At 39.3% G+C, this 20,723-nt stretch overlaps 1 protein-coding gene across 1 annotated transcript in view; it reads left to right on the top strand.

Annotated features, from left to right (window-relative positions):
• Positions 1-20,723, top strand: part of LOC139466063 (uncharacterized) — a gene marked incomplete at its 3' end in the record, with an annotated part of 61,091 nt that overhangs the window by 13,626 nt on the left and 26,742 nt on the right. Inside the window, exons 7-20 of the mRNA XM_071248077.1 lie at positions 651-691; positions 1,555-1,762; positions 2,583-2,789; positions 4,736-4,856; positions 7,292-7,446; positions 7,799-7,905; positions 10,027-10,246; positions 10,704-10,853; positions 11,989-12,296; positions 13,655-13,965; positions 14,360-14,637; positions 14,984-15,183; positions 15,318-15,483; positions 15,897-16,106. Coding sequence (XP_071104178.1) covers positions 1,669-1,762; positions 2,583-2,789; positions 4,736-4,856; positions 7,292-7,446; positions 7,799-7,905; positions 10,027-10,246; positions 10,704-10,853; positions 11,989-12,296; positions 13,655-13,965; positions 14,360-14,637; positions 14,984-15,183; positions 15,318-15,483; positions 15,897-16,106 — 2,527 coding nt within the window. The remainder of the gene's footprint in view (positions 1-650; positions 692-1,554; positions 1,763-2,582; positions 2,790-4,735; positions 4,857-7,291; positions 7,447-7,798; positions 7,906-10,026; positions 10,247-10,703; positions 10,854-11,988; positions 12,297-13,654; positions 13,966-14,359; positions 14,638-14,983; positions 15,184-15,317; positions 15,484-15,896; positions 16,107-20,723) is intronic.

Raw genomic sequence — 20,723 nt, 5'->3', positions numbered from 1 at the left:
TAATGTATCTGTTTGTATATGGTTTCGCAGGTTTTTATCGCGTTTCTAAAATACCAACTCAAACAAACGCATGTGGAAAAAAATAATAACTGATTACTTTCGCGCCATCATCATGGTTTTAATTCGTGGACATATTAGGACAAATAAAAGAAGATTCGTGTATGCAATCTTTGAGGAAACAGCTGTGTATTGTGGTGTGGAGTGTCATTATTGAAAAGACTGTAAACCATGTCTGCGATTCAGAATATAATTGTGAAGTTTTAAGCTTAGATATAATAACAGAATCATGAAGCGCAGAATATTGTTATAGTCTTTTCAAAACTTTTTGTTTCTTTTTCTTCAATAGCATGATTAATGTTTCTCTCAAATCATTCTTTCTGTTATTTCGTTTTATTGTGTATCTAGGTACAGGAACGGAGACACAGAGGTGGTAAATATAAGACAATATGAAACGGTGAACCAAATACAATATATTTTATTAATACACAGTGGACGTTTAACATTTTCGCTGCATATCGAGTATTCTTATTGAATTAGTAAAGTATTAATACTTGTAAAACCTACAGTGACCACATGTTGATGAAATGATATGATCTGTCAATAACAAACCTTAAGCCAATATTTGAATGTTCCTTTCTTTTTTTCCACAGCCTCTGGTGGTTACTGCAAAGCTCCAGGAGGACGGTTCAGGGTATGATTATTGTTCCTGATAAGTTCGTTCCAGTTCATTTTAGACATGGCTAAATATAGCATCCATTTATGTGACTTCCATTGTGTGTATATATTCTTAATTCTTATGATAATTATATGATACTAAAATTATAATTCAGGGACGTTATATAATTATATGACAAGTCAGGCTTGTATACTCCCCAGGGAGCTGAGAATAAATAATGTTAGTGCTTTGAGCATGCACCTTGCGTATGGCGTCTAGCACAATATAAGTCCAGACGTTATTATTATATACAGATTAAAATAATAAATGCAGCAAAGAGGGGTTGGGTGATCCTAGCACAGTAAGGCTGATTAGGCTCACCATCAACTCAGGGTCCTTGCCCCCTCCACACCCAGTCCAGACAGCGAATGGGTCTTCTCCCAGGGAGCGCTCCCTAGTCAAACCCGACCAGAACGTTTCGGAGAACATGAAGACTCCCCAACACTGTAGCCTTCTGTATTACCCAGATTGTCAGAAGGGCTGTCTTCCTGGTAACAAATCCGGTTACTTTCCCAATGTCAGTCGACAGATTCGTAGGTACCAAACCGTAGGCACCTAGAACAATGGGGAGCCTTGGTATGCGGGATGCAAGCGTGACATTTCAAAAACTAGGTCTGCATGGTTGCCATGTTTTTCCCTGAATCTTGTCAATCACATTTGTGTCAACAGGTACAAAAACTCCATGATGTAAATGATTTCATAGAATGTATCAAAAATGGCAAATTCAGGTTTTGATGGCCTGGATAAGCTGTGCACGGGCCTATTCCAAAGAATTTTGTATTGATGATATTCCTTAATTAATTAAAGCATTACTGATAAACAGTCTGTTTACCCCACAGAAAGGCCAAACCTTCTTCAAGGAATCTGGATGTAGGGCTGCCTCCAGATGTCTCGGAAACGGAAAAAGTACACCCATCTCTGGTGAAGCTAACGGATGCTCTAAATCCAAAAATATGGAATGTGACAGAGATGAAAACGAATGTGTTTGCATGAACGGATACATGCCTGTCGCCCGTAGCGCAAATGGTTTCCTCAAGAACTGCCGACGTAAGAAAAGACTCTCAAAATCATACATCATTTGTGATATGTCGTTGGTAAACCATCCAAATCAGCGTCACTCTCGATGTTATTGTGGCTATTTAATCGTTCCTAAAGCAATGATCAGTGATGAAACTAACTGTAACTCTGCAGCCTGTAAAATACCTTATCTTTCAATACAAATTTAATTCAATAAGAATTTACAAACAGAAATCGCTTGACATGCATGTTCGGAACAAATGTGTCGCGAAAACATTAATTGTCCGTCTTGACACAGTGGCTTAAAATTATGTCACATGCAAACAATGGAATATACGCTATGAAATGGACAGTCCCTAAATCCAAATATACTTATTTATTAACTGGACCGCCTCCGTGGTCTAGTGGTAGAGCGTCCGCCCGGAGAGCGGAAGTTCCGGGGATCGAGTCCCGGCCGCGTCATACCAAACGACGTTAAAAGATGGTACTTATGTTACCCTGTCTGGCGCTCGGCATTTAGGGGCTAAAACAAGGACTGGTCGGCTCGGAGTCAGTATACTGAGTGGGGTATTCATGTTAAACTGCACATGGTATCTCAGTGAGCGAGCACTACAAATCGGCATCAGTCCGGACTAGTACAAGCAGACACCATACATACACACGTACATGCACGTCGCTTTATGAGTGCAATAATCTTGGACGCGACGTTAAACCCAATTTCACCTCACCTATTAAATAAAACGTTATAAAAGTTTTATTACCCCAATCTTTACGCAACCTGAACTTTGATGTGATGGTGAATATACTCATTAAATGTTAAAAATGGTTTAATCATGTCTTGATTTAACAGGTCGGCCATCAGAGGACGCTGTTTGCTGCGAGTATCCATTTACAAAATCACCATCAGGCGGTTGCTTCTATGTGTCATCCGTCCGAGTATCCAAATCCGAAGCCGCGAAACAATGCAAAGACATGGGAGCCCAGCTGGCTATCTTTCAGACATTTGGCGGTGGTTGCCAGAGGTTGAAAAACCTCAGGATCAAAGGCAGGAAAGTTGGTAAGTTAAACTTGAAGAAAATGTGTTACACAGAAAAAGGTTGGCACTACAGACATCGCATTTCAAAAAGTTTTGTTCTAAGAAAGTTGCTGTGAATAAATATATAACAGCCCCCTTTTTGTTCGGGGAGGGATGTGTGTGTGGTTAGAATAGGTTCCCAGGGCCCTAGGTCGTGACCACCAAGAGGACCTGGTGGTCAGGTTTGGTAGCTTGGTTGAATGTGTGTCATCGTATCCCATCGGCTTGGATCGTTGGTCACAATATCTATAAGGCTGACGTCATATAGCTGAAGTATTCCCGGGTGCGGCGTTAAATATCAACCAATTTGATATTTAGTGTCCCTTGGGCACGCCAGAAACCTATGATTGTGGGTTCGAATCCCGGTTTGCCCCGATTATGTTTCTAGGTTTGTCAGCAACCCGTGCTCGTGGGTTTCACCGAAGTGGTAAACGTCTGAGACCTGCATCACTTCGGGCTTTCCTCCCACATCAAGCTGACACGCCGTGATATAACTGGAAAACTGTTAAAAGAGGCGTTAAACCCAACTCACTCACTCACTACTGAACATACTGGTGCGTGCAGTCCCCCTACCGTTTCCAACACTGAGCCTTTCTTCTGAATTCGAACGATACTACCAAGTATCCAATCTTTTAGAAAGTAAGAGGTATCTATTCTTGTATTAAATAATATTTCCTAATACGGCAAGATGTTATCAAGCGAGCATTTAAATAATTCTGTTTTTAGTCCTTCTGTTTCAGGACTTTCCACATGTTTCATATTTTGAATAGCGGAATTAACTTCTTCCTTTGAGGTTAGGGAATCTAAATGTCCGTTGCAAATTGGTTTCATCTCTATTAAAAGAGTCTAAATGCAAATTGTCTGTGGAAACATAACCGTTGAACAGATTTTTGAAATAATTAAACCACTCATGAATGTTACTTTTAGTTTCCTTGTTATTGATAAAATTTATTTGTCCAAAATTGTTTTGATGAACTAATAATGGCTTGCTTTCATTACATTCACGGCATCACAATAGCCTATGTAAAGACAAATGCGCTTTTATCAATGTTGTAAAAACAGAATCAATAACTTTGTAAAAGGCATGAGAAGGTATCTGTTAAGAAAAGTTCTTGGACAATTTCTGCTTTGCTGTTATCCCACTTAAACATTAAATGACATGGTGGGAGTTATCAAATGATGTGATTCTTGGCGTGACTCAATATCAACATTTTCATTTAAAAGCAAGAAACGTTACCAACATCACCTAGAATGTCAAGCAGCTCATCCTGAAATAGCAATATACCGTTATTAGATCCAACATTACTGTCGTACCATGTAGATCATTCTGAGTCAATATACACGCAGCAGTAAAACACGACGTCGTGTCATTAAAGTCAAAACAGTGACTTGTCAAGTAAGAAACAGTCACCACTTTCTGTGATTCCACCTAAAGGTCTTCCACATTTTGCCATCCATTCTTGTTTTTTATTTATAAAGCCGGTATATTCACAGAACGTATCATCAACATGCAGCTTCTGGGTCCATGTTTCTGTCAAACCAATTATATCAAATGTTTCTGAAAACGATAGACACTCGCAATCGGATAACTTTGAGACAGATCTGATATATTCCAAAACACGATTTTCATTTTCGGCATTAATGATATAACTAGCAGGTTCAGACGTGGCCCCCTGTATACCCGGGCCTTGGCCACACCCTGGCCCCTTTGCTGCAGACAATCATGACGGCATAGTTACCTTGACATCACAATTACAAGCTGTCACAAAAAGTATTATCGGCAAGCCTCGGGGTTTTAAACTTTATCGAATCATGTTAATCTATTTGATATCAAAAGTCACTCGTCGCGATTATCTATGTATCCGTTATGTTTATTGATTTAATCATATCATTTTATTAATACTTTGCGTTGTACCCCATTGTGACAGTTTCCGGTGGAGAATTCTTCATTGGAGGATTCGTATTCAAAGGCACTGTTGATAAGAAGGAAGAAGAGAGGAAAAAGACATTCTATAAAGCGTGTGGTGGTGGTAACAGGGCACCTAGAAGGTATGTATATGTCTACCAGTGAGTTTTCATATATACTGAACAACAAAAGTTCCTGTGACATTGAATAAGATTTAATGCAATATTATGTTTTTTATCACATCTGAAACAATTTCCGTTTGCAACAGATAAAAGACTCCTGTAAGTGTTCAAATGGTTTAATTTGCAATGCTGACTTCAGAAAATGCGTGATTTCATCCCAAAACATGAACATGCCAAAATGTGTGTCCTCCTCTGGTTGCGATGCAAGCAACACCTCTTCGTCTCATGGAATGGACCAGGCGTCGCACAAATTCCTGTGGGATATCTGTCCATATGCTGGAGCATGTTTCGAAGTCCCTGAAGTGTCTGTGGAACACGAGGTTGACGTCGAAGGCGCCGATCCATCTCATCCCACATGTGCTCGATTGGTGAGAGATCAGGGAAGCGAGACGGCCAGGGGATTCCATTCCCGTTGTTTTGTTGAAGGGAATTCTGAACAAGTCGAGCAATATGAGGACGGCCTTGTCATGTTGAAAGGTAATGCCTGGGCTTGACGACGCTAAAACGGTAGAACAACAGGGCCGATGATCTCGTCGCGGTAGCGCTGTCCATTGCGATTTCCCTCTACCACTATCAAACGGGAACTCTGTCTTGCTGTAATCCAACCCCATGCCATAACGCTGCCTTCTCCGAACCGATCTTCTTCCATGACATAATGATTGACGTAACGTTCACCTCGACGTCGGTACACTCGAATCCGTCCTTCGCTGTGGCTGAGGTGAAAACGAGGCTCGTCAGTGAATAGAACTTGTCCCCACTGCATGGCCGTCCAGCATAGACGCTGTCTGCACCAGTGTAGACGTGCTTGACGGTGGTTTCCTGTCAAAATGGGACGTCTGGCGGGTCTTCTGGCGACAATCCCTACACATCTGAGTCGGCGACGTACGGTTTGTGAAGATATTCGTCGAAGGCCAGGGATGCTTCTTGCAGTCACTGTTGCTGGCTGGAATCGATTTCGTAGGTGTGTTGCTCGAATCCAGTTGTCTTGTCGATTTTACGCGTGGCCTGCCACTCCGAGGATGGTCTCTGACTGCATTCGTCTGTGGTCGACGTTGCCATAAACACCAAATTTTCCTGCAACATCACGTTGACTCGATCCTGCTTTAAGCATACCAACGGCTCATTTTCTGACAGGCGTGGCATTTCGTAATGTTGAATAATTGCGTAATTTTGTTGTTTTTCTGAGTGGTTGTTGTCAGCCCCATGCCAAACAATGCATATGGAATCCCATTAACGCACATGTTTTTATACCCATTCTTTGGTAGTGAAATACAATGGGCTTGCATAAAAGTCAACTTTTGCATGGAAAGCATGCTTTTCTGTAGCAGTTGCGTTTTTGTGACTTGATTCCATACATGTACTACAATATTGAAAACCAAACCGTACTTGTTTGAAAAAGACCCACTAAAATATTGGTGTCACAGGAACTTTTGTTGTTGAGTATATATTACAGTAATATCATGAAGAGTTTCACATATTGGTTTGGTTAAGTTGGAAATGTGTGGTGGTAAGATGTATTAAGAGTTCGCTCCTATCATCGAACACCTAACTATAGGTGGTCAGGTCAGGGTAAAAACATTCAAGGCCTCAGTAAACCTTTGTCAATGTAGGAGGATATTTCCAAATGTGAGTAATCAGTGACAATATAACCTCTGATGCAGTTCCCTGTTTGCTTTTACAATATGTACATATGTACCATGCATCTGCTGCCATAGATATGTACCATGCATCTGCTGCCATAGATATGTACCATGCATCTCCTGCCATACATTTGCACCATGCATCTGCTGCCATACATATGTACCATGCATCTCCTGCCATACATATGTACCATGCATCTCCTGCCATACATTTGCACCATGCATCTCCTGCCATACATTTGCACCATGCATCTCCTGCCATACATTTGCACCATGCATCTCCTGCCATACATATGTACCATGCATTTCCTGCCATACATTTGCACCATGCATCTCCTGCCATACATTTGCACCATGCATCTCCTGCCATACATTTGCACCATGCATCTCCTGCCATACATTTGCACCATGCATCTCCTGCCATACATTTGCACCATGCATCTCCTGCCATACATTTGCACCATGCATCTCCTGCCATACATTTGCACCATGCATCTCCTGCCATACATATGTATCATGCATCTAGTGTCATACTTTTGTACCATGCATGTCCTGTCATACATTTGCACCGCAACCAACAAAAAGAGCACGAGAGACACCGAGGATGGCTACTAGGTCCATTTAAGTGGCTTGTTACATTTTACAGTGTTTTAGACCTTTACTAACCAGGTATTGTTTTAACTATTCCTTAACGTATCATGAGTGTAAACATCATCCAACACCATTGCAATTTTAATCCGTTAAATTCGATTTTAGATTCCAAGGAGGCAGGAGAAGGGGATCCTATTTTGCTGATGAAACAGACAAAACAAGAGGAAAAGACCTTGCGGTGAACTTTGCTAAATACAGTGAAGGGCAGGTTGTTCTTGTTCCCAGTAATCGAAAACTTAGATTCGTCTGTGAAAGGTCAGGTATGTAATCAGCTCATTCTCAACACGTTATGTCTTGGTTGATTAAAAACCAAAGAAGCCCAAAATGGCGTCTTTTCTTATGAATTGATAACTGATCTCACAGACATTCAATGAATATGGCGTATTGTAAACTTTAAATTCTTATGTTACATAACCTTTTATGTAATTTCTCCCTTTCACATTGCTTTCTTACTCTACAAACATCAATACACCTTAACACTCGAAACCTAATATTGCTATGTGAATTCGGGCTAAAATAGTTTCATATATATTTAATGATGTTTATACCTTTTGTCTGAAAATAACCATTACGAATCATTGAGCTCCATCCGATCATGTTCCTCATATGCAGCTGCAACCCTTGACACCGACGACTACAGCTGGTCCGACTGGGTGGATTCCTACGGTATTAAGGGAGGAGAGGAATTCTCAGTGACAGGCTACATGCGACGATCAAGGGTATGCATTTAAGAATTGACTTACATAGTTTTTGCGCTTGTGAAGGCAGAAACATGAATACCGGTTTGCACAGTGTAAATACACGTATGGGTATATGCAATTGTGAACACCGATTTGTACGTTTATTTAAGAATTGACTTCAACATGTTTTGCGCTTATGGAGGCATAAACCGTTTGCATACTTTGTAAATTTACGTAACTAAAAAGTACAAAAAAATATAAATATGTCAACAATAATAACTTTACAGACCAGACTTTTTTTATCATTAAAACGAAATACTACAACAGTCCGAGATCAGTAGCATTGTTCAACAGCAGCGCAAATCCCGCGAACTCTATCAGCAGACAACCAGAAAGCAGTAGACGTCATGGGCATGGTCTCATAAACGGAAACAAAAGTTACTTGTTTGGACAAAAAGATGCCATGTTATGAAGACTATTACATTCAAGATCTCAGTAAAGCTTTCAAAACGTTTCATGGTAGACATGTGGAGGACATTTTCAAATTTGACACATCAGTGTCAAGATTGAATGAGTGAGTTGGGTTTAACGCCGTTTTTAACAGTATTCCAGTCATGTCGCGGCGTGTCAGCTTATTGTTGGAGGAAAGCCCGAAGTGATGCAGGTCTCAGACGTTTACCACTTCGGTGAAACCCACGAGCACGGGTATGGTGCTGACAAACCTAGAAACATAATCGGGGCGAACCGGGGTTCGAACCCGCAATCATAGGTTTCTGGCGTGCCCAAGGGACGCAACTCTGCACAGCGAATCTCACCGCCTTAGACCATTGGGCCACCCGTGCCCCCAAGTGTCAAGAACAATGCCCTTATAATCAACTTCTTGATTTCATATGAATATGAAAAAGGTTTTGCCGCTTTTATTTATTATCCCTGATGCTATAGATCTCGTTGAAATCGGATAAACAAATATTTGATTAACGGATACACTACAGGATACATAGCATTTCCGTTTTATTTGAGGTATGAACATTCAGTCACCGTCGGGAAGACGGGTGCACCAAATAAACATATATTTTTATATACTTCTTTAATCACACTAATCCATTCCATATCAAACTGCTCACTTATAATATATGTCTATATAAGTATGCTAAACAGTGAAATAGACTACTGCCCTTTATTTAGTAAAGATATAGCGGCACTAGCAATTCAAATATGTGCGTCATGTACTGATTTGTTCGACAGGCACTTTGTTGGAAGTTGACGCATGACAAAATAGACAAAAAACAGTTATGAATACATTTTTTGTCTACTTTGTGCTTTATCTACGTTACGATAGACATGTTTCAATTGTCTTCACATTTGCCCCCCTCCCCCCCCCCCCCCCCCCCGTGAGGCAGAATTACCACGTATCATGACATTAGTTGATAGTGATTCATTAACACATCGTCATGATTTTGTCGGAATACGATACTGGACTCTGGTGTACACAGATATTGCTTATGATTAAGTTTTGTCACTTTCATATATCGATTTCAGGAGAAAAAAGTTAATGTTACTTTGCTACAGATTATTCTTTTATTCTAATTGAATTTCTTTCGATGCTCAATTAGCAAATACATTTAGATGCTATGAAATGATAACAGGTAAATTCTAAAAAATGCACATATATGTTATCCTTTGAAGTTACATTGTCTAAATACGTTTAGGGATTTCGGTCACAGTCTGCCGTAATTCTTTTAATTCATGGACCCATTTCCATTGTCCCCCAACATGATATTGCTGGATCATGGCCAAAAGCGTTAAAAAATTAGGCTCTCTCATTCACTCATTCACTCACTCCCTTCACCCGTGAAGATCTGGGTTAGAAAAGGTCTTCAGCAACGAATTCTTATTCGTTAAAGGCGACTATGCTTGTCTTTAGAGGCGACTAACGGGATCGGTTTGCCAGACTCGCTGACTTGGCTGATGCATGTCATCGTATTCCAATTGTATGGATCGATGCTCATAATGTCAGTCACTGGATTGTCTGGTCCAGACTAGATTATTTACACACCGCCGTTATATAGCTGTGATATTGCAGATTGCGGTGTTAAACAACAAACAAACAAACAAACATTCACTCACTCACTTATTCGCAACTTGATTCATATTTTCCAGAGAAATGCCGAAAAGGCAGGGATATGCAACTGCCCTATGGACATTGAGTGTAGAACGAAGAGCTCAAAGAAAAACATTCCACTCAATAGTAAAAACTCCAATGGCATCAGGTTCACGGATGCATTGAAATTGGCTGGCCCTAACTCAGGATTGAAATGCTTGAAGAACAAGAACAAACAGAAGTGCCCTCAAGTACAGTGCAGGACATTCTGTCAAAACGGTATGTAAAAAAATGACAGGTATTGTTTAACTGAGAACGACAAATTATACACGTCAAGCTGATTGGCAGCTAACGTGCCTGTTCACCAAAACGTGGCAGCAATAAAACGTTGTTCTTGTGCAGACCACTTCTAAATTTCTAAATGGTATGGCAGAAAATAGTTAAAGCAATGAAATACCTCTTGGTTGGAAGAATATAACAAAAAGTTAAAGGCTGTGTTTTTTATGCAATTTGTGTTAATGTTGGGTTCTACAGACACAGCAGGGCGTGCTTACTCTTTTCGCGAGCACCTGGTGTCATCACTAATTTTCAGTGGTCCATTCATATAGTTTTCTCCAGAATTTTGTCTTTTACGCCAAATGTCATCTGTTTCGGCGGATAATCAAGACTGGTTATATTAAATAATTTTGGTCGAAACTGTGAAATGATATAGATCTTTGATTCATTCTGGTTGTAGGTAATGGGAACTGTAAAACAAACGACGACTGTGGCGACAAGCAATGCGAAGACACATCCCGTGGACACAGATGCAACAACACCCCGAAGAAAGCTGTTGGCTGTCTGTACCCCTTCTCCTTCCAGTGTAGAACTACCCAAATAGACTTCCGTAAGTCATGCTTATACACAATCCGCGTGAAGATCCAGGTTAGAATTGGTTTCAGCAACCCATGCTTATCGTAAGGGGCGAGTTACAGGATCGGGTAGTCAGGCTTGCTGACTTGGTTGATGCATGTCATCGTAACCTAATTACGTAGATCGATGTCCATGATGTCCATGATCACTGCATTAATATTGTCTGGCCCAAACTCGATTATTTAAAAACCGTCATCATATAGCTGGAATATTGGAATGTTGCGTTAAACAACAACACTTATACACCAATTATATTTCAACAGTGTTAATTGTTATCAAGCAGGATTAGTTTTATGGAGATGAAATTGCACATTAAAACATTTCTAACTTTGATCACTTGGTGGAATTCCTTAGATGAGAAACCAAGGACCATAATCTGAATCTGGGATAAGAACCAGGAATCCGCGGATCCTGGCACCCAAGGCACCCACTCCACATGACGAATTTCAGCGCCTTGCTCCACTTTGTCTTCCATTTACTCCACTTTGTCTTCTATTTATTGCACTGGGTATTCCATTTACTGCACTGGGTCTTCCGTTTACTGCACTGGGTCTTCCATTTACTGCACTGGGTCTTCCGTTTACTGCACTGGGTCTTCCGTTTACTGCACTGAGTCTTCCATTTACTGCACTGGGTCTTCCATTTACTCCAATTTGTCTTCCATTTACTCCAATTTGTCTTCCATTAACTGCACCGGGTCTTCCGTTTACTGCACTGGGTCTTCCGTTTACTCCACTTTGTCTTCCGTTTACTGCACTGGGTCTTCCGTTTCCTACACTGGGTCTTCCATTTACTGCACTGGGTCTCCCGTTTACTGCACTGGGTCTTCCATTTACTGCACTGGGTCTCCCGTTTACTACACTAGGTCTTCCATTTACTGCACTGGGTCTCCCGTTTACTGCACTGGGTCTTCCATTTACTGCACTGGGTCTCCCGTTTACTGCACTGGGTCTTCCATTAACTGCACTGGGTCTTCCATTTACTCCACTGGGTCTTCCATTTACTCCACTGGGTCTTCCATTTACTGCACTGGTTCTTCCTTGCCTCTTGCTTATTGAAATGATTTCTATTGAATCTGTGTAACAACGCTAATTGGTTTATATTTTCAGAGGGCGCTAAGTGCATATCAAGCGGAGACCCACATACGTCAACTTTCGACAGCTGTACACTGAAACCGACCATTCGCAAAGGGAGGAAGCGTTATCCCAAGATCGATTTCATGGGCGTATGCAAATATAGAATGGCTGGTTGTGTGAGCGCGTCGTGCCCGGAGAAATGGGAGATTATAGCTGATAACTGGAAACGTGATAGACCCAACGGCGTTCCTTCATGGACGAAATCTATTACCTTTGAAGGTTGTCAAACCACAATTAAGATCGGACAGAGGCCTAAGAATCGTGGCAGACCAGAATTCCTTGTAAGTATATAAACAACATCACTCCCTTAAACTGATTGCCTCTGAAACAGTTTCTCGTGGGTATTACCGGTTAAAATAATGATTGCTTGATTTTTAACTCCGCACTGAGCAATATTCCAGCTATTTGACGGCGGTCTGTAAACAATTGAGTCTGGACCTGCCAATCCAGTGAAATCCATAAAAATCGTATTTGCTTTGATGCAAATATCATTTCACGCGCACCAGTGTATAGCTCAGGTCATCCGGGTGGAAGTGTTGAGATCATCAATGTGACGCATAGTCCGAATGATGTCACACTACAAAGGACGTCATAGCTCTAGGACGGCGGTGGTGATCAGTGTGTTTTCCTATGTAATTAGGAGATAAATATTCTACGTTTTCAATGTAAAGCTTGGTAACCTGTAGATTTAACAGCGCTAAAATGAATTTCAAATGTTAAAATTAGCTCTACATTGAAAACACAGTATGTTTATCTTCATTCTACTATGACTAAATTAAATGGGGATTCTTTGGTGTTAGCAAATATGTTGAGTGAAGTAGCTTGGGTCGTGTTGAGTGCTTTGCGTGGGTTGTCGATTTAAATTATGGACTCACCGACTATAGCCCGTAAACAAAATATGGCGCTGTACATGCTCAAGCATTATGTTACGGTAATATGTCGAACATATGACAGGCATTAAAAGCATATACGCACGGCAACTTGGTCAGCTAACATGAGGTGGACACGCCTAAAGAAAACTAACCAAGCTTTGAAAAGTTTTGTTCTAAACCGAACGTCATATCGCGCGCACATTGTGACGCAAAAGAATGACATCACAGTCGTATATTGAGAAGCGCCAAATTCCAAGCTCTCTGTTGTCCCCAAAACTTAAAATACATTCTCTTTGAAGATTTCTTTCCTGTGTTTATGCACGAAATGTATTGCCACACATCCTTTCAATATTGTAGTAACTGCATTTTGTGTTCTATGAATATAAGCTTCCGCGGTGATGCGGCCGTCAAACCAGATGTTTTAATCAGATGGGGGTTTATTGTGATTTAATAGCCTCTGACTGACCAATCAGAAACGAGTAATATCGAAATTCATGGTAGAATGGGTAATATAGATATTATCACACTCGCTATTGTGTCATACTGATTTTACGAAAATAATAAATATACTATAAGGTTTCATGTATTACGCTACCTCTCGCTGGGGAAATACAATAATTCTGACACTCGTTGTGTAAAATCAGTACGCGGAAACACGTAATCGGATAATAATATCGAAATATTGCCAAGGTTTTAAAACTCGAACGACCGGATTAGTTGGTTTGGAAAGAACGAACAACGAATCTACGTATACCTTTATCTTACAGGTGAATGGAAACCCCGATAGCCCGACCCAGTGTGGAGAATGTTTTTCGTGCTATTGCGCAGGTAAATTCATCATCTGTACCACGAGTTTTGGCGTCCAGTTTGGTTTCGATGGCGACAAGACAGCATTTGTCAAGGTGGACAAACGTTTTGCTAGCAAAGTCAATGGTATCTGTGGTAACTTCAACGACAACGGTGCAGATGATTTCTTGATGAAGAACGGCGAAAAACCACCAGGTAAAGGTAGCAGAGAACAGGAGAGAAATCTAGGACAGCAATGGCTTATTCCTGGCGAGGATGAAGATGCCGAAGAGTAAGACATTTTCTATTATCTTTATATGTGCATTTGCCGTTCTTCTGTCACAAAATAATTACGCTGTACCCTCGGCAAAAAAATGGTCCGTTGAAATTAATACCAATCAGAAATATCTGTTTATGTCTTCAAATTAAAAATGGAGAAGCTGGAGGTGGTAAGGGTTGGTGGGGGTTATTATATTATTTTACTTTGAATAATTCTATTGATTTTATTCCGAAGGCAAGAAACTATTTTTCATACCAAAATAAGATTTTAACAACAGCACATTTATTGCTTCATTGATTGAATGCCGTATCAAGAAAAAATGTGCCATTGCGTCTTTTGATACTTAAGTCTACTGTATTGTTGATAGTTATGGAAACATTCTAAATGCGTATTTTGAACGTTATAGTTGCCAAAAGGAACCGGGAGTCTTGAAAGACTGCAAGGAAGAAGACGAAAAGGTGGCAACCGGCGATGATGCCTGTGGAATGATAAACGACGAAACCATCTTCCCGTTGGTCGATGAAGCAACGAGGACCCAGTATTATAAGTCCTGTGTTGATGATTACTGCAACACTAAACAGAACGAAGATATTTGCACCATACTTCAAGCGATGGCCGAAATTGCGAGAGACAAAAATGAAATGGCTGCTATTTCATACCTGGATAAAACCAACAACCGATGTCGTAAGTGAACTTCTAATTTATAGTTTAATTCTTAAGTGCATACTGTCCACAACTCATTAAAGGGGAAGTCAGGTGGTGAAAGGGTTCACTCGTCAGGCCGAAGACCAAGGTTCGATTCCTCTAAGTCTGAAGCCCATTTCTGGTGCTCACCGCCGTGATATTACTGGAATTTTGCTAAAAGCGGCGTAAATCCATAAACAGTCACTCAGTATTCAAAAGGAATCTATCACATTTTGTCATACCATAGCTACTGAGTACGACCATCTCATTTAGTAACAGCGACTCATGACATGTAAATTATGAATATGATCATATAAATAAATAAATATGCGTTTCTGTCTTGCAGCAACCCCAACCTGTGGTGAAAATGAAATATATGGCAATTATAAATGTCAAGAATCCTGTACCGATGAGCCAAACCAAGCTTGCCCTGTGTCAGCCGTCAAACCTGGATGTCACTGCAAAGATAACTACGTCCTAAGTGGCAGCAAGTGTGTGTTGCCATCCGAATGTGGATGTAGAATGCCGAATGGACAATATCTTAGTGTAAGCAGTCACTTGTAGTTCAATAAATATATTTAATCAAATAAGGACAGTTAAAATAAAAATCAGTTGAAAAACATTATTACTGCATTTGTATTCATAACTTTGTAACACAAACCATATCTTCTTTTGAACAGCTTGGAAGGACTGCCTACATCAATTGTAACCAAAAACTGACTTGCGAAAAGCGTGGGGATGAACGACCGGAAGTTGTATTTGAAAAGGATCCCCTGTGCAGACCGGAAGAATGTGGCAATAACAGATGCTTCTGCGGGCGTGGTCGCAGGAGAGAAGGGAAAAGATGTAAGTAGCCGTTAAATAAGTCGTCATACGACTCTTGCTCAAAAGTTGTTTTCACAGATTTACAACATTCAAGTCCTTTGTAGAAAGGTTGTATGGCAGACATTTAAAAGATGTTTACACGGTTACCAAAATGATGTCCGATACAATTCCGACAGGTGTCACCCGTGATGCAGGACAAGCTTCACTTTTTGCATCCTGGCATCATTGCTATTCGATAGTGTTTCATGAACATATGTTTATACTCTAGTCGGAATCATACAATGGACTCTGCATTTAACAGATATTTCGTATGATCATATAAAGGATTTTTTTTCGCATATATTTAAGGCATTTCTTATGATTATGGAAACGATTTTGTTGCTTTTATTGTCCAAGTATTAACAGTGAATAAAACACATTTTTACTCATTCTAGGTGTGGACAAACCGGCTCAGCACAGATGTTCACGAGGTTTCATGAGAGTAGGGTCCTTATGCGTGGCTCATATCCCTGTCCCCAATGTCTGGACACAAGCTGCAAAGATGTGCGCTAGACTAGCCGACACCGCCACTCTGTTCCGCGTTGACGAGGAGGAAGATAAGACCACACTGAGGAAGTACATACGAAAGGTCGTTAGATCCAGAGGTAGGTCAATACAGCAAGTGAGTGATGGATTTTCTGTTTGTCAGTCTTTTGCAACAAATTTTCAGCACTATCATGGCGATAGTAATTAGAATAAAAGTCGAAGTGGCCGCTTACCGTGGGCCCCAACAACCTATGCTGGTCGTAAGAGGCGACTTAATGGATCGGGTGGGCAGGTTCGGTAACTTGGTTGACAGCGTGGTCTCGTACCCCGTCGGCGTGGATCCTTGTTCACAATATCGATCACTGGAAAGTCTGGTCCAGACTCATTTATTCACAGGCCGCTGATATACAGATGGAATATTAACAACTTCGAAACAAAGTGAACGTAAGTCATGCATACCACGTACGTGAAATACATATGTACTGGAGACAGCGGAAAATCAGCGGACACCCCTATGTCACCAGTTAGAGCACGGGAGGGACGGTATCAAGGCTTAGTGTTGACAAATGTCATGGTCATACATGAAACATATTTTGTAATTAATCGCTTCTTATTTATGTGTTTTTTATATATATATTTATATTCATTTATTCAGTTATGCGTGTGTGTGAGTGAATATTATGAATGGAAGTGGGAATGAGAGTAAATACAGAAAACAGGATCAAAAAGTAAAAAGGAAGGTCAACACCTCAATTTACAGCACTGAAAGGACACTCAAAATGTATACATCAGCAACAGATAAACATAAATCTGTGTATTAGATTTCTAAAGAGTGATATCACTTTAACAATCTTCGCTCAGATGATTAATTAAATACTTAACTTCCAGTTGAAGGCGTTAAGACATTTCCAATTTGAAACATAAGGGTACACATTGAACTTCATTCTATTTTTATGGCACTTCTCACAGGTCACAAAAATGGAATCGGAAGATGAAGCGTGACAGATAAGGCAGTCATGCGCAAACCTTTAGAAATTGTGAAATGGATATTTCTCTTCCTTGTTATGCGTAACTTTTTTCTATCAAAAATACGTGTAAAACAGAAACGGTATATGACCCTTTTCATTCAGTGGTTTGGTTAAAATACTGAATTAATTCAAAGAAAGTGTAAAGTCAATAAAAATGTAATTCTCATGACAGGAAGAAAACATAGACGAAGCCAAGGCAAGAAACGTGGACGTGCGTCAAGTGAATGTCTTATATGCATGTGAATACTTGGTTTACTTGACTGCATGCACATGAGCACAATGAAGGACTTATTATCATGACTCGTTAAAGATTCCACTCATCTGATTGACTAGTCACCGTCTTGGAAATTGCCGTACATGTCGGTTGGCTGGTGTGAACCCGACATCATAACGTCACGTGCTTGTCACGTCACATTAGACCCAGTTCACACTTCGACTTGCAATGCCGAATGTCCGATGGCGAAGATATATCAAAACGCCAAACAGTTTAAACGCAATAAGTCTTATAGCTCGTTGACTTGAAAGGGACATATTCGTTGCATGTGCTATTAGCGCAATGGCGGCTTTCTACTACCTTAACCTTCGTGACAAGCCCATTCTGTTTTAAAAAATCCTGAATATCCAACGTATGGATGTTACTCACATTGTTTGTGTTACGAGACAAACATGGCGTGTAAATAAATCATCAAAAGTTTTGAAACGTGTAATTCAAGTTATTGGAACAACTCAAGTTACCAAAACCCTCAAAAATGCACGATAATTATTATCAATAATTCATAATATATACCTTTCATGACATGAGGAGAGCGCGGGCGAAGTCGTACATTGTCCAATGAATGTACTAAAGCTATCATAGTTAATGTTCCTTGACGAAACAAAACCTCCACAAATTCATAACCACATTAAAGGTATCTGAAGAAACTAGGCTGCGTGTGAGGATAATGGTCAGAAGAATAATTTCTTAGTTTTCTTGATAAAAAAGAAATACAAACTATCTTTGAAACATTAATTTAAATTACTATAAAATGTTCTCTGAAGAACTGAAGTTAACCCTGGAATATGCATGGAATGGTGAAAGGTATCATCTATTACGAAATGAAACAATTATGAATAATTCAAAGAACATATACTTTTCATAATAGGAGGAAAGCGTAGGCGAAGTCGTGGCAAGAAACGTGGACGTGAGTCAAGATTATGTCTTATATGCATGTGAAGATTTTAGTTTTCTAGACTGCTTGTAAGGATAATGGTCAGAAGAAAAAAATATTTTATTCCTTAATGAAAGAGAAATACGAACTAACTTTTGAAACATTCATTTAAATCTCTATAAAATGTTCTCTGAAGAACTGAAATTAACCCTGGATTATGCATGGAATGGTGAAAGGTATCATCTATTATGAAATGAAACCCATTATAAGCAATTCGAGAACATATACCTTTCATAATAGGAGGAAAGCGTAGGCGAAGTCGTGGCAAGAAACGTGGACGTGAGTCAGGATTATGGTTTATACACATGTGAAGATTTAGTTTTTCAGGCTGCTTGTTAGGATAATGGTCAGAAGAATGTTTTACTATATTCCTTGATGAAAAAGAAATACGAACTATCTTTTGAAACATTCATTTGAATTACTATAAAATGTTCTCTGAAGAACTGAAGTTAACCCTGGAATATGCATGGAATGGTGAAAGGTATCATCTATTATGAAATGAAACAATTATGAATAATTCGAGAACATATACCTTTCATAATAGGAGGAAAGCGTAGGCGAAGTCGTGGCAAGAAACGTGGACGTGAGTCAAGATTATGTCTTATACGCATGTGAAGATTTTAGTTTTCAAGGCTGCTTGTAAGGATAATGGTCAGAAGACAAAAATATTTTATTCCTTGATGAAAAAGGAATACGAAATAACTTTATAATAATTTATTTAAATCTCTATAAAACGTTCTCTGAAAAAACTGAAGTTAACCCTGGAATATGCGTGGAATGGTGAAAGGTATCATCTATTATGAAATGAAACAATTATGAATAATTCGAGAACATATACCTTTCATAATAGGAGGAAAGCGTAGGCGAAGTCGTGGCAAGAAACGTGGACGTGAGTCAAGATTATGTCTTATATGCATGTGAAGATTTTAGTTTTCAAGACTGTGTGTAGGAATAATGGTCAGAAGAATGTTTTATTTTATTCCTTGATGAAAAAGGAATACGAACGAACTTTTGAATCATTCTTTTAAATTTCTATCAAACGTTCTCTGAAAAACTGAAGTTAACCCTGGAATATGCATGGAATGGTGCAAGCTATCATCTATTATGAAATGAACTAATCATGAATAATTCGAGGACATATACCTTTCATAATAGGAGGAAAGCGTAGGCGAAGTCGTGGCAAGAAACGTGGACGTGAGTCAAGATTATTTCTTATACGCATGTGAGGATTTTAGTTTTCTAGACTGCGTGTAAGGATAATGGTCAGAAGAATAATTTCCTACTTTCCTTGATGAAAAAGAAATACGAACTATCTTTTGAAACATTTATTTAAATAACTATAAAATGTTCTCTGAAGAACTGAAGTTAACCCTGGAATATGCATGGAATGGTGAAAGGTATCATCTATTATGAAATGAAACAATTATGAATAATTCGAGAACATATACCTTTCATAATAGGAGGAAAGCGTAGGCGAAGTCGTGGCAAGAAACGTGGACGTGAGTCAAGATTATGTCTTATATGCATGTGAAGATTTTAATTTTCAAGACTGCTTGTAAGGATAATGGTCAGAAGAAAAAAATATTTTATTCCTTGATGAAAAAGGATAAAAAATATTTTATTCCTTGATGAAAAAAATTACTATCAAACGTTCTCTGAAAAACTGAAATTAACCCTGGATTATGCATGGAATGGTGAAAGGTATCATCTATTATGAAATGAAACAATTATGAATAATTCGAAAACATATACCTTTCATAATAGGAGGAAAGCGTAGGCGAAGTCGTGGCAAGAAACGTGGACGTGAGTCAAACTTATGTCTTATACGCATGTGAAGATTTTAGTTTTCAAGACTGTGTGTAAGGATAATGGTCAGAAGAAAATTTTATTTTATTCCTTGATGAAAAAGAACTACGAACTAACTTTAAAACCATTCTCTTAAATCTCTATTAATTGTTCTCTGAAGAACTGAAGTTAACCCTGGAATATGAATAGAATGATGAAAGGTATCATCTATTATGAAATGAAACCTATTATAAATAATTCGAGAACATATACCTTTCATAATAGGAGGAAAGCGTAGGCGAAGTCGTGGCAAGAAACGTGGACGTGAGTCAGGATTATGGTTTATACGCATGTGAAGATTTAGTTTTTCAGGCTGCTTGTTAGGATAATGGTCAGAAGAATGTTTTACTATATTCCTTGATGAAAAAGAAATACGAACTATCTTTTGAAACATTCATTTGAATTACTATAAAATGTTCTCTGAAGAACTGAAGTTAACCCTGGAATATGCATGGAATGATGAAAGGTATCATCTATTATGAAATGAAACAATTATGAATAATTCGAGAACATATACCTTTCATAATAGGAGGAAAGCGTAGGCGAAGTCGTGGCAAGAAACGTGGACGTGAGTCAAGATTATGTCTTATACGCATGTGAAGATTTTAGTTTTCAAGGCTGCTTGTAAGGATAATGGTCAGAAGACAAAAATATT

This window comes from Haliotis cracherodii, unplaced genomic scaffold (assembly GCF_022045235.1).
Source record: "Haliotis cracherodii isolate W230 unplaced genomic scaffold, xgHalCrac1.p SCAF_18, whole genome shotgun sequence".
NCBI classification, from domain to species: domain Eukaryota; kingdom Metazoa; phylum Mollusca; class Gastropoda; order Lepetellida; family Haliotidae; genus Haliotis; species Haliotis cracherodii.
The sequence above is the reverse complement of the archived record's forward strand: the minus strand, read 5'-3'. Positions and strand labels throughout refer to the sequence as shown.